General features: G+C 44.6%; 1 protein-coding gene across 6 annotated transcripts in view; it reads right to left on the bottom strand.

The window, feature by feature from the left end:
• FRMD4B (FERM domain containing 4B) overlaps nucleotides 1-12,705 on the bottom strand; it is a 235,277-nt gene that overhangs the window by 22,414 nt on the left and 200,158 nt on the right. For all 6 annotated transcript variants that reach the window (XM_028719421.2, XM_077925045.1, XM_028719428.2 and 3 more), the window contains 5 exons: nucleotides 9,878-9,954; nucleotides 7,585-7,723; nucleotides 6,086-6,227; nucleotides 3,445-3,578; nucleotides 3,053-3,172 (listed from right to left, as the gene is read on the bottom strand). In XM_028719421.2, the coding sequence (XP_028575254.2) occupies nucleotides 3,053-3,172; nucleotides 3,445-3,578; nucleotides 6,086-6,227; nucleotides 7,585-7,723; nucleotides 9,878-9,954 (612 nt within the window). The remainder of the gene's footprint in view (nucleotides 1-3,052; nucleotides 3,173-3,444; nucleotides 3,579-6,085; nucleotides 6,228-7,584; nucleotides 7,724-9,877; nucleotides 9,955-12,705) is intronic.

Here is a 12,705-nt window from a genome sequence, read left to right as displayed (position 1 = left end):
CTCCAGGATGTGCAACAAAGAATAGGGAGGGCTTGTAGACTCATCTGTACGTAGCACTGGGTGGCCTGATGTGGTAAGCCAGGGTATTTATAAAAGGCCAACATTTCACACCCGTTTTCAGAACATCTGCCAAAAGCTAAACACCAGACTCTCTCCATTGCCAGTAAAGCGTTTGCATTGCTATGCTAAGGACAACCTGTTGCCAGGCTTCTCTACAAAAGGGTTAGCAAGGTGTAAACATCAATATAATGATGCCCATAATGCTGGAAGCTTTATTACTCAGTGTTTGTAAACAATTATGAAGAGACCAGATGAAAGGAGGCACACACATATAAACCCCAAAGCACTCCTTATTATTTACCAGACAATTATGATTCAAAAGCATTCATGTTCATATATACAAACAAGGACCTCGGTTTATGCTATCCTCACATAAGGGAATGGGATCCTACTGACAGAGAGGTGTAAATAACCCATTAGCCACAAGAAAGTAAAAGCCAGCCAGCCTTCAGGGCAAGTTACTGTTTGAAATACAGAAGGATAAGGTGAAAACCAGAATACGTGGCATCTTTCTCTAAAAGAGAAATCTGCTTCTGGCTTCCACAAGTTCTCCAAACAACACATATTTGTGACTTTGGCAACAGTGTTCCCATATCTTATATAAGAAGCATCAATCTGAAGCAAACAAGACCCAGAGAAGCTAAGCACTTGCCCCAGGCAGCCTCTGCAGCCATCTCGCTATACTATTATTGAGCATGGAACATGGGGGACCTAGTTGCCATTATCCCAGTCCTTCAACATAATCATAAATTGCATCATACATGCAATGAAAAGATTACTTTAGCTCTTTGTCAGAACTGCAAATGATTTGTGTCTCCCCCGCCCAATAAATGCTTGTCAACACAGGATGCACCTACAGACTGTCAGTATACTGTGGGAGGAATTCAAGAGCACACTGGAACTTTAGGCTTGCACATTTAACGTTTGCAAAGCGGTGGGGAAATGCTTTGAAAAGTGTGGGAAGAGCAAATGATTAATGGGAAGACATGTAAACACCTCCATAAGCGAAAACAGGATGAATGCTCATTGTGCCATGTAACTGCCCCGAAAACAAATCAGAATGAATGCTTAGTAAAGTCTACCCACCATGCAAGCTATGTGCAAGCAAATCGAGGATGAATGGTGAACAAACAGGAGGAACCCGTAGCCAGAGTGCCAAATCGCACTCTAGCTATGTCTTTCCCACCCAATCCATCAGTGGTAGGGTAGGATAGCTTTAAGATTCTGTAGGTGAGGGGAGCAAAAGGGAATCCTTCTAAAGGGGGTAAACATTATAGCACAGGTGACACTCAAGTGACGCAGGAGTTACGTTTCAGGGATTACACATAAAGTCAAAATCGCGTATAGTCAAAACACTTTGAGTTCAATGGATTGCCAAAGTTATTTTTATAACTTTGGATTGCCAAAGTTATTTTTCCAAGGCACCCACCCCCTTTCTTATTTTTTAATATTCTTCTGCCAAGAGCGTAAAGCTGCACAAATTAAACGTGCGCAAGTAGTGAGTTACCTGTATTGTGAAGTGGGGGTAGCTGCGTGTGGCAACAGGGTTTGAAACCCCAAATTTGGAGCTTATTTTAGTGCTCCTAGCTTAGGAACTGCTCCCGCTTACGCATTACAGGGGACGTTACGTGCATAAAGCAAGCAAGCAAGCATGGTGAGTGCCAGTCTCTGAGTGTATCCTTAACAGAGTGCCAATTGGGTAAAACAAAAACCCATGCAACTTGCTTGGGCTTGGTTCCACTCTGCAGTCATGTGTGAAGAGGGCTGTATTCCAGCATGCCAATGTCCCTATATCATTTCCTACATTAGCTCCGAGTTGGCACCATAATGGGATCTGGCAGCCAACAGAAATGGTTGCCTTTCAAATCCATGAGGAATATGTGGGAATCAAGGATTTCGCAAAGTAAATGTGAAACAACTTTGAAGGACAGACCAAGAGGTCAGAGCTACAGAAGTAGCAAGTGCAGAATTTGAGCCTCCCGAGACCTGGGAGAGGAAGTGGTGGAAGAGGATTGGAAAAAATTTAAGGACTATTTACAAAAACACTGTAAACTGTATGAATGTTAGGAAGGATGTAAGATTGAAAATAACATGGCACCAGCAAACTAGATGAAAGGAATATGAGATGAGACTAGAGAAGAAGCAAAATTTTGGAGTAAATGTTATGTTTAGATTAAGTATTTAAGTTTTTGATAAAAGTACTCAAAATTAGAGACAGAATATTGGAAGAATTGAAAATAAGAAATCGAAACAAGGTGATAATTTGCTGTTTAAAATTTTACAAACCAGGAACGCAGGAACGGGAGATGTGAGGAAGTCCAAAAAGTGATGAAAATATGGTTATGTTCTTTGTATTAGGTGTTAACTTTTTCTTTTTTATGTCTTTCTTTGTTTATTGTATCTTTGGTGATGGGTTTATATGTGTCGGGTGATTATAATGTTTAAAATCTTTAATAAATATTTTATAAAAAACAACAACAAAAAACAGAATTTGAGCCCCACCCTCCCTTATGGGGCAGGAACCCCGCCCCCAAGTTATCAACTCCCTAGGAGAGGTGAAGTATGTGCGTTTTCCCAGCTTCCCAGGAGAGGTAAAATGAGTGCAGTTTCTCAACCACAATGTAATTTGGCAGAAGAAAATCTATTAAGCACGCCCCTATGTGTTAAACGCTTTAGTGAAACTACTGGCCGAAATTCCCAGCAATTTAAATATTCAAATCTTTACTGAGGCCAGATAGCTTTTAAAGCCATTATGCAAGGGCTGAATTCTGCACATAAATAATTAAGTGAGGCTTAATCTTTGTTTCAGAACATGTCTACACAGATTTCCAGCAATCGTCCTATCTGGGATTTCCCTTCACTGACCCAACGCAAACCAAAACCAAGAAGCTGTGAAGCCAACGTAAGACACGGCATCTGGGAGATGGTCCCAATGACACACGTTTTACAGCCTTGTAAAGTAAGTGAAACCTGCAACGGGGCTTGCACATACCTCCTCGCTGGGAAGCAGGTTGCCATCCAATTTGAAGGCTGTGCCTACACGCCTTCTGACCTGAGGTGGTTTCTCTCCTGTACCCAGGGGGTATTCCTTTGGCATTTTCCCAGTGAGCTCCTATGGAGGGGAAGAAAAGCAGTATTAGGAAAAATGAGTGTGGACATCAATCTGCCTCATGCACTCAGAGCGCTGGGTTCACCTAGCTCACTACTGACGACCTTGGCTGGCAGCTGTTCTCTGAAGTTTCAGGCAAGAGTCTTTCCTGGCCCTACCTGGGATATATTGGGGGTTGAACCTCGGACCTTCTGCATGCAAAGCAGATGTCCTGCCCCTGAGCGACAAGCCCTGTCCTGGACCCACGCTAAAGAAAAGCAAGCAACAGGTCTCACCGCTTCCCGCAGGCAGATTTTCTTCAGTTCATCAACTTTCTGCAAAAGCTTCTCCTGCAAAAGCTTTTCTTTCTTTTTCAGCTCCAAGATTTTCTCTTTCTTTTGCTCTTCGCTGGCCTCTGAATCTTGAGACCCTGTAAAATCCAATGATTTGTAAACTCATTCCTCCTTATGGACTTAAAGAGTTAGATGCTGGGTGGGGTGGGGATGGCTAACATCTTACATCTTTTCTTAGTTAAAGGTGGGCTTTTCAAAGTTGGACACAACAGCACTAGAGTTAAATTGAAGGGAAAAGCTCTGTTGCCAGCCAGGATAGGTGAAAGTGCATCGAATCTACTTAAAATGGATTATTGTGCAAAAAAGAAAGTGCACTTCAATTTGACCTTTCAATTAGAATCCTCCTTCCAAGCAGATTTTCCATATTTGTTGCAGGATCTGCGGGTTGCACATGAATCAATAGAATCGCACAGAATCATAACTGTAGAGTTGGAAGGAACTCTGGCCATCTAGTCCAAACCCCTGCAATGCAGGAATCTCAACATGCGAGTCCCCCATCCAATTCGAAACCACACAGGACTCTGGTTAGCTTTGCAAATGTGCTAACAGTTTTATTGCTGTACCACTAGGAGGAACTAATCATCAAACAACGCTTTAAATGTGCATACAGGTGACGTCTGGTATGTTTTATAGAGAACTCATGGGCAAAGTGGTGCAATCCTGCAAAGCTAGGCTTTTCATTTTGCACTGCAAATCCCAGAATATAGGGCAGCAAGTTGGCTGCTGCACCTAAGGGCAGAGCATGCTGAAGGAGAAGGGGACATACAGGAAGCCTCTGTCGGTCACTTGGGTGGGGCAGGAAGGAGAAGGTACTAACTATACCTGACTGCCCTGCTATTGCCCTAGGTAAACCTGTGTTGCAGGAGTGGTGTTGACTACACCAGAAATTTTCAACCTTGGGCCTGCTGATGCTGTTGGACAACAACTCCCAGCATCCCAGCCCAGCTACTTGAGACAACGCTCAGGGATCATGGGAGTTGCTGTAGTTCCAATAATGCCTGGGAACCCAAGATGGAAGAAAGCTGGTCTATACCAGGGATGGACCTCCAGATGTTACTGGAATACAGCTCCCATCATCCCTAATCATTGGCCATACTGGAGGATCACATGTTCCCCATCCCTGGCCTACACTAAGGCTTCCCCAACTGCGGAATGTGGACCACCAGCAGCCTGAAAGCATCATTTGGGTGGCCTGCAGCACACCTGTGAATCACACTTACAATCTGAATTCTGTAGAATTTGAATTGCAGGACAACAAAACACTTTTTTTTTTAAAAAAAGGTAATTAAATAAAAGTAATCAAATGCAATTAAAAATCACACATTATCTTGAAAAGCATGCTGCAGTTGCTAAAACAAGGAACAGAGGGGGGTGGGGTGGGAAATATCATGAAGTCATCTGCCAAGACCCTTAGAAATTTTCAAATGTTCTGTGGAGGGAAATGTTTAGGAACCACTGACCTACACCATACAGTGGTACCTCGGGTTAAGTACTTAATTCGTTCCGGAGGTCCGTTCTTAACCTGAAACTGTTCTTAACCTGAAGCACCACTTTAGCTAATGGGGCCTCCTGCTGCTGCCATGCCGCCAGAGCACAATTTCTGTTCTCATCCTGAAGCAAAGTTCTTAACCTGAAGCACTATTTCTGGGTTAGCGGAGTCCGTAACCTGAAGCGTATGTAACTGAAGCGTACAGTGGTGCCTCGCAAGACGAAATTAATTCGTTCCGTGAGTTTTGTCGTCTTGCGATTTTTTCCGTCTTGCGAAGCACGGTGTCGGGAAAGTTTTGGAAAAGCTTCAAAAATCACCAAAGTCTTTAAAAACCTCAGAAAAGGCTACCACACCACGTGCTATGAGTTGCTCCTCGAAGTCAAGTCGCAACTGTATTAACGGTGTTAAGAAAAAGGAAACAAACTTGCAAGACGTTTCCGTCTTGTGAAGCAAGCCCATAGGGAAAATCGTCTTGCGAAGCAGCTCAAAAAACAAAAAAACCCTTTCGTCTAGCGAGTTTTTTGTCTTGCGAGGCATTCGTCTTGCGAGGTACCACTGTATGTATTAGTGAGACAGTGGGAGATAAGGCAAGAATGGATTTCCTTTCTCAGAAGCTGGCTATATTTGTCACATAGCAATCCAGGAAAGGGGCAGGGGAGAAAACAATCTACCTCCAGTGAGACCTGTTTTAGAGATCACAAGCTCTGTCTCTTGCTTCCCTCACCATAAGTCTGTGCAGAAGGGGGGCTGCAGGGGATGGAAGACGATGACTATTATGCCCGCGGAGGAACTAGGTTCCATAGGGCGGCATGTTAACAGCCAGAAATGAATCGTTTTAGGAAACTACAGTTGTTTTATGCAGTGGGATATAAAAAGGGTGAGAGAAAATTGCCAAATCAGCACAAGCTCAGGGAAGAGAAAGGATGACTTATTGTGGTGTGTGTGTGTTGTAAAACAGCAATTGTGGATGCGTGATATAATAGAATTTCACCCATGTTAAGGAAAGACATATTTTCCTTGTACTACATGCAACTGAGTTACATAATACAGACACCTAGACTCCAAACAGAAGACATTCGAAACAATATGTGTTACCTGAGGAGATGAGGCTACCATTGCTGGCCATAATAAGTTGACTCTTTGCTTCCAAAGTGGCTAATTTCGAAACCTTCGGTGTTCCCATTTCTGTTAAGTCCATTGCAATATCGTCCAAGCTTCTGGCTGAGGGGATTTTTGCCTAAAACAATTTAAACACACACACGCACAAATAGTGAGTGATCGTGTACAATCAGCTTAGCCCTAGCGAAGACTCCAAACAAAAGGGAAATAGAAGATGACCTTTTGCTCCACTCCAAGAGCTACATGTGTGCTGTCTCACTATTTAACTTGTATGTCCTGGGCAATGATCACTAAAGCCAACTTGACTATCTATTAGAGGCTCAAAACGAACAGAAGGGAAAGCAGGCAGTAAAATAAAAAATAAAAAAACGCCCCCTAGGCACAGGGCCCTCATATTTACGGGGCCACCTCTCCTGGTATGCCCCACAGAGGTCCTTAAGGTCCATGAATTACCATAGTTTAGAGGTTCCGGGCCCAAAGGAAGTCAGACTATCCTCCACCAGGGCCAGGGCCTTCTCAGTGATTGCTCCGACCTAGTGGAATGCTCTGTCCCATGAGACTAGGGCCCTTCCGGATATAACCTCCTTCTGTTGGGCCTGTAAGACAGAGCTATTCCGCCTGGCCTTTAATTTGAATTCAGCCTGATCTTTTATTTCCCTTCTCTTCCCTCCCCCTCCCCTTTTATGAAGATTACCCACTTTGAGACCCCACAGCTAATTCTCCCCTGGCCTCCTCGTAGGACTAATTCAGCCAGCTAGCCCTGGTGACTATCTAATGCTTATTAGATGGATTTTCCCCAAATTGATTTTTGAATTTTATTGTTATACATGTTTTTATACTGTGTTTTATGCTGCTTTTACAATTGAGTGTTTTAAATTTGTTGTTAGATGCCCTGAGCCCGGTTTTCTGAACCGGAAAGGGTGGGGTATAAATAATAATAATAATGAGAATATAAGAACAGAATAAGAGTTCTTAAGGGAAGGGCCATGGCTCAGTAGTAGAGCATCTGTCCTGAATGCAGAAGGTCCCAGGTTCAATCCCCGACATCTCCACGTGGGACTGGGAGAGAAGTCTTCTCTGCAAATCTAGAGAGCCTCTGCCAATTCGTGTAGACAATACTGAGCCAGATGGACCATTGGTTCTGACTCTGTATAAGGCAGTTTCCTATGATCCCAAGAGGCTTGCTGGATCAGACCAAAGATCTAGTCCAGCAACTGGCTTCTTACACAGACCAACCAGGTGCCTATCTCACCATCGGGACATGAGATGGGAGTATTTGCAAATTAGAAGACAGCTGACTTTTTTTCTGATGTGTTCACACAGATGACTAATATGTGCAAGCAGGTGGTTAAGAAAATAGTGTTGTGGCCTCATTTGCAAGGCAGATATAATCTCTCTTGAGGTATTTTTTTGATGCAAAAGACAAACTATGCATTTTCAGCAACCAAACATTCCTTTATCGACGGGTAACTTACTTTGCTTTGTTTCCTGTCCAAGTAAAACTGATGTTGACTGATTGCCATAACCCAGATGGATTTGATCAGAGAAGTGTTCGCATACCAGGTTTGCACTACGAGGCCGCTCTGTCCAAAAGTCCTCCGTGACACCGAAATTCTAAAAACATTAATAATAATAAAAAAAGGCTACGTAAAGCTGTTTTTTGCTGTTTCTTCAAAAATGAAGAAATAAAAGTTCAGATGAAGTCACACAACTCTGTTCTGGAGAGGATGACACCCTCCCCACAAATTATGAAAAATCCTGTTTTCAGTTTTGGTGTTATCTGTTACTAGTTCTCAAAAGCTAGTAAACCCATTGCCTGGGCTAAGCCAGGGGTTGCTGCTGCCCATTTGGGAATGGTAGGGTAGAAGGCAGGAAAGCCAAAAGTAGGTGCTAAAGGTAAAGGTAAAGGTAAAGGGACCCCTGACCATTAGGTCCAGTCGCGGACGACTCTGGCGTTGTGGTTCTCATCTCACTTTATTGGCCGAGGGAGCTGGCATACAACTTTTGGGTCATGTGGCCAGCATGACTAAGCCGCTTCTGGCGAACCAGAGCAGCACACGGAAATGCCATTTACCTTCCCGCCGGAGCGGTACCTATTTATCTACTTGCACTTTGACATGCTTTCGAACTGCTAGGTTGGCAGGAGCAGAGACCGAGCAACGGAAGCTCACCCCGTCGCGGGGATTCGAACTGCCGACCTTCTGATCGGCAAGCCCTAGGCTCTGTGGTTTAACCCACAGCGCCACAGCAAGAGTTAATGGCAGGTAAAGCCGATTAATTCAAGTTTTGTCCCCATCCTCCCTACTGATCTCTACAAGGGTAATACTAAAGTGGGGGAAGCCAATAGCCAGCACCAGCACCTGGAGTTTATGCATGGAAAAGTATTTGATCATGACACACACACACACCCATTATGATCTGCAATCTGAAGTAGTATACTCCAGACTCAGGTTTGCCACCTCAGTGAGAAAGAGGTTTCTGTTACACCCAGGCTTTTTTACTTTCCTCTTTGTTAGAGAACTGAGTCACAAATGCAAAACCACTCCCTTCATGTACATGAAGCAGTCTGACCCCTCTCTTCCTCCTCCTCCTTCAGAGCATGCACAGATTATTTTTTAACCAGATCTTTGTCATCAGTCTACATAGGCAGTGTGCCAACAGCATGCCCTTCCAGCCTCAGCAGAAAGGCAGAATTTTTATGAATGACTGCAACTCTCCCTTCTGCCCCACCCACTCCTTGCAGACCAGTGCTCTTGCTCCAAGTACCCAAGCAAGCCCAGCTGAGACTGATCTGGTCCACCCACCACTTCCACCAGGTCTCCATAACGCACATTAGGTCTGCTGTGGGATGCCAGTTCCCATCAGCTCCAGCCAGCATGGCTGGTGGTCAAGGATGCTGAGAAGTGTCATCCAAAAACATCTGGGAGGGCCAGAGGTTCCCTATCCCTGCTCTAGAAAGACCTTACTAAGTAAATGCATCCTCCTGTGGACATCTCAGGGAAGGATGTGTAGAACCCTAGTGTATCAATGCAACAGCAACATTACATCCTTCCCTGAAGTCACGCAAAACTCAATGCAACTTACTTTGGATTAGCCATGCATAGGAATGCACTCTTAAGCTTCCCTAACATACTCATCCCCTGCTCCCTGTGGTTTTTATGGTGTGACTGTGTAGACTTGGGATTTTTTAACTTCTGCAGTTCATATGAATTTTTGTGGTATAAACAATGAATGTCTAGTTGTTGTTGTTTTTTAAAAGCAACAACAACAGTCACAATTAAAGCATGTATTTCGTATTGTACTCTTAGGTTAGTTTTAGATACAAGCAAGCAAGTGTGGCGTCTTAGAAATATTGTGCCCAAGCTATTGAGGCACAACTGCAACCGCATACTAAACATCTCTCGTTTATTTACATAGAAGATTTGCAGCAGACATTTCCAGTGGATTCAGGCCTGTAGCGATTTCCCAGCAGGTTTTTACAGCGTGTGCCAGAATTTGTTTTATTTGTCCTATAAAACTGGTGCACGCAGCAACTTTTCATGAGGTGACCGAAACCCACTTGTGCTAAAAGGGAAAAGAAGGGTTGTGATATGTTCGCTTTGTGCCGCCAAAGAGATAAATACTGTGGATGGCACAAGCAATGCAAGCTTAGCCATATATGCGGCGAAACATTAACTTGTGGTGTTCAGTGCAATGGATTTAGGTCCCAGGGGTTCAGCTGCATGACAAACGAATGTTTTGGATATGGCACACAAACACACTGCTTACCTACGGGGATCGTGAACCTCAACAGCAAATTTCTTCTCACGGAAATAAAGATTCTCCAGCTGTTTCCATTGGAATAACTGGAAGAGTGAGAGAAACAAAACAAGAAAGACAATTATTTAAGAGCCAGCCACATTATTAAGAATTATATTCCACAGAACTTTAATTTCAAAGAAACCCAAATTACAGCAGAGGATTAATTGTGCAAAACAACAACTCACTATGCATTTGTAAGATTAAAAGGACCACGGCATGATAAACAGTACGTAGTTAATTGCATTTTGCAAGTGTGCTTTAACTTCAGGTAGTGGCGTCTCTTACTTTCTTCTGCCATCCTCTGCTCATCCTCAAACCCAGAACCAATTCCGGGATTTATGTCTAACAAACACTGCTGTCTTGGGAAGGGTAACTAAAGGCATTCTTCATTTTGAGCCAAAGCAGACTTAATATAAACAACAAAAAGTAATTTCCCTTTTCCCCTCTGACCACCATATATCACTTCCCTATGGGTAAACTGTTAGGATATTTCCGTTCCACCTTAAGAGAGAGCAGGCTTGTGAGTCACAGAGTCTGCGTATTTCCTGTTACAGGATGTTTATGCTTGCTGTTTCCTTTCGATTTCAGTCGGTCAGAGACACTGACACAGAACGGTCATGTTTTCTCTTTGTTCTGTTCAACGCTAAATAAAATCTGTAAATTATGCTCTTCTTCGGTGCAAGCTTTCTGGCTGTGGTTTCTGCTGATAAAGAACAGTGTGCACAAGCCTGGAATGTGGCAATCTATTTCTGAGGCTTCGTGTCGCTAACTGCTGGATCTGCCTGGCTACGGGAGATCGATGGAAGTTCGGCAGCCGGCTTGGGGCCATGATGGACAATATCTCCCTGGCAGTTTCCCAACAACAAGGTTTCGGGCCCAGATTCACAGCACCTACAGGAGAGTAAAGCTGCAACAGACTGCGTTTGAGAGGTATGTGAAAAGCGAAAGCAGCGAGAGCGGAGGCTTTTCTGTTTACCTCAACAAGGAGCCTTTGAACTCCGGCAAGGCTTAATTGGCCTGGGAGCCGAGCCAAAAGGCATCGTGATTAATGGCTGCCAAGATAAGGAGTCTCTGCAGTTAAAAACGACTCACGGCTAAAGCAGAAAGCTGGAAATGGAGTTTTTCCAAGCTTCTGAGGCAAATGCTGAATGCCTTAAGTTACATGGGCAGAATTATGAAACCTGGGCAAAATGGTGTGAGAGTTTGCTGCGTCAGTTTAGGGTGTGGCATACCGTGAGTGAGGCCCCCCCAGTTCCTCTGACAGAGAGATGGAAAGCCGATGATTCGAAGGCGATTGACGTAATAGTCTTATCCGTATCTCTTGAGGAAATTAAGACGCTGGCTGGCAACACCACTGCACGTGGAATGTGGTATGCTTTGATGAAAGCTCACAACTCAGTCGTCCCAGCCCAGAGTTTGACTGCATCGGAGGTCCTGGCTGTTTCCCAGAATGCGAATGAATGCAGGGATGCTGAGGGCACCGGTTGCAAGCTGCAGGGGGAGCAGACTGTGATGTCATCCCAGGCAGCATTCCAGCCTCCAGGGGGAGCCAAGGAGTCGGCAGCTGAGAGCTCTGTTTCTCGTGAGAACCAAGGTCATCGCCTTTGCAGAGGCCGGAAAGGCAAAGGTAAACAGACGTCTGCAGATGGCCAGGAGCAGAGGGAGGGTGAAGAGCCCACGCCAGTGGAAAACAAGGCTTTGTTAGCTGGCACTGCTTCACCAAAGGCTAAAGGCACGTCTGCTGACCAGAAGCAGGGGGGCAAGCTGCAAAAGCCCACGCCAGTGGAAGACAAGGCTATGTCCGCTGGCACAGCTTCACCAAAGGCTAAAGGCACGTCTGCTGGCCAGGAGCAGCAGGGGGGCAAGCTGCAAAAGCCCAAGCAAGTGGAAAACAAGGGTTTGCTTGCTGTGAAGGCTGCTCCAACAGCCAAAGGCAGCTTTGTTGTTGATTCGGGCTGTACCCGCCACATCTCAAAGGATCGGCACCTCTTTATCTCCTTCAAGCCTCAGGAAGGTGAGATCCACCTGGCTGATGGAAGGACGTTGCAAATTGCAGGAGAAGGGACTGTGAAACTTGCAAGTTTGCATACAACCATCAGTAATGTTCTGTATGTTCCTGGAGCTGCAAGCAATTTGTTGAGCGTCCCGCAGCTTACTGGACGTGGTTTTCAGATTTCCTTCAAGAGGAGCATCTGTGTCATCAGTAAAGGCAAAGAGGACTATTTGCATGCAAAGTTTATGGATGGTTTGTTCCATATAACTTATGATGACACTGCTGTTGTATCTAATGCTGATTCTTGTTGTGTTGCACAAACTAACAAAGTTCTTCATGCAGGTTGCATTCATGAAGCGCATCGAAGGTTTGGTCACCTCTCTTGGAAGGCACTGGCCAAGATGCAAGAGGTGGTTGAGGGTTTGAACATCAAACCCTGTAAATTTCACATGAAATGTGTATCTTGTGCAGAGAACAAGGTGAAGGTTGCTCCAAAAGGCAAAGAGTCTAGCAGGCAGGCTTCCAAGCCCTACCAGCTAGTGCACGCAGACCTAGTTGGGCCACTTACGCCCTCTTTAGGAGGAGCAAGGTTCTTCATGGTTCTAATTGATTCTTTTTCTAGGTACATTCATGTGTTTTTGCTCGAACAGAAATCGCAAGCGTTTCCGAAGTTTAAGGCATTCTGTGCTTGGTTGGAGAATGCTCACGGTAAACGTATTTCCTGTCTTTTTACCGATCGGGGCGGGGAATTCACTTCTCAGCAGTTTGAAGCTTTCCTGACTGAGAAGGGAATCCAGCATGA

The sequence above is a fragment of the Podarcis muralis genome, chromosome 2, assembly GCF_964188315.1.
Source record: "Podarcis muralis chromosome 2, rPodMur119.hap1.1, whole genome shotgun sequence".
Classification (NCBI taxonomy): domain Eukaryota; kingdom Metazoa; phylum Chordata; class Lepidosauria; order Squamata; family Lacertidae; genus Podarcis; species Podarcis muralis.
The sequence above is the reverse complement of the archived record's forward strand: the minus strand, read 5'-3'. Positions and strand labels throughout refer to the sequence as shown.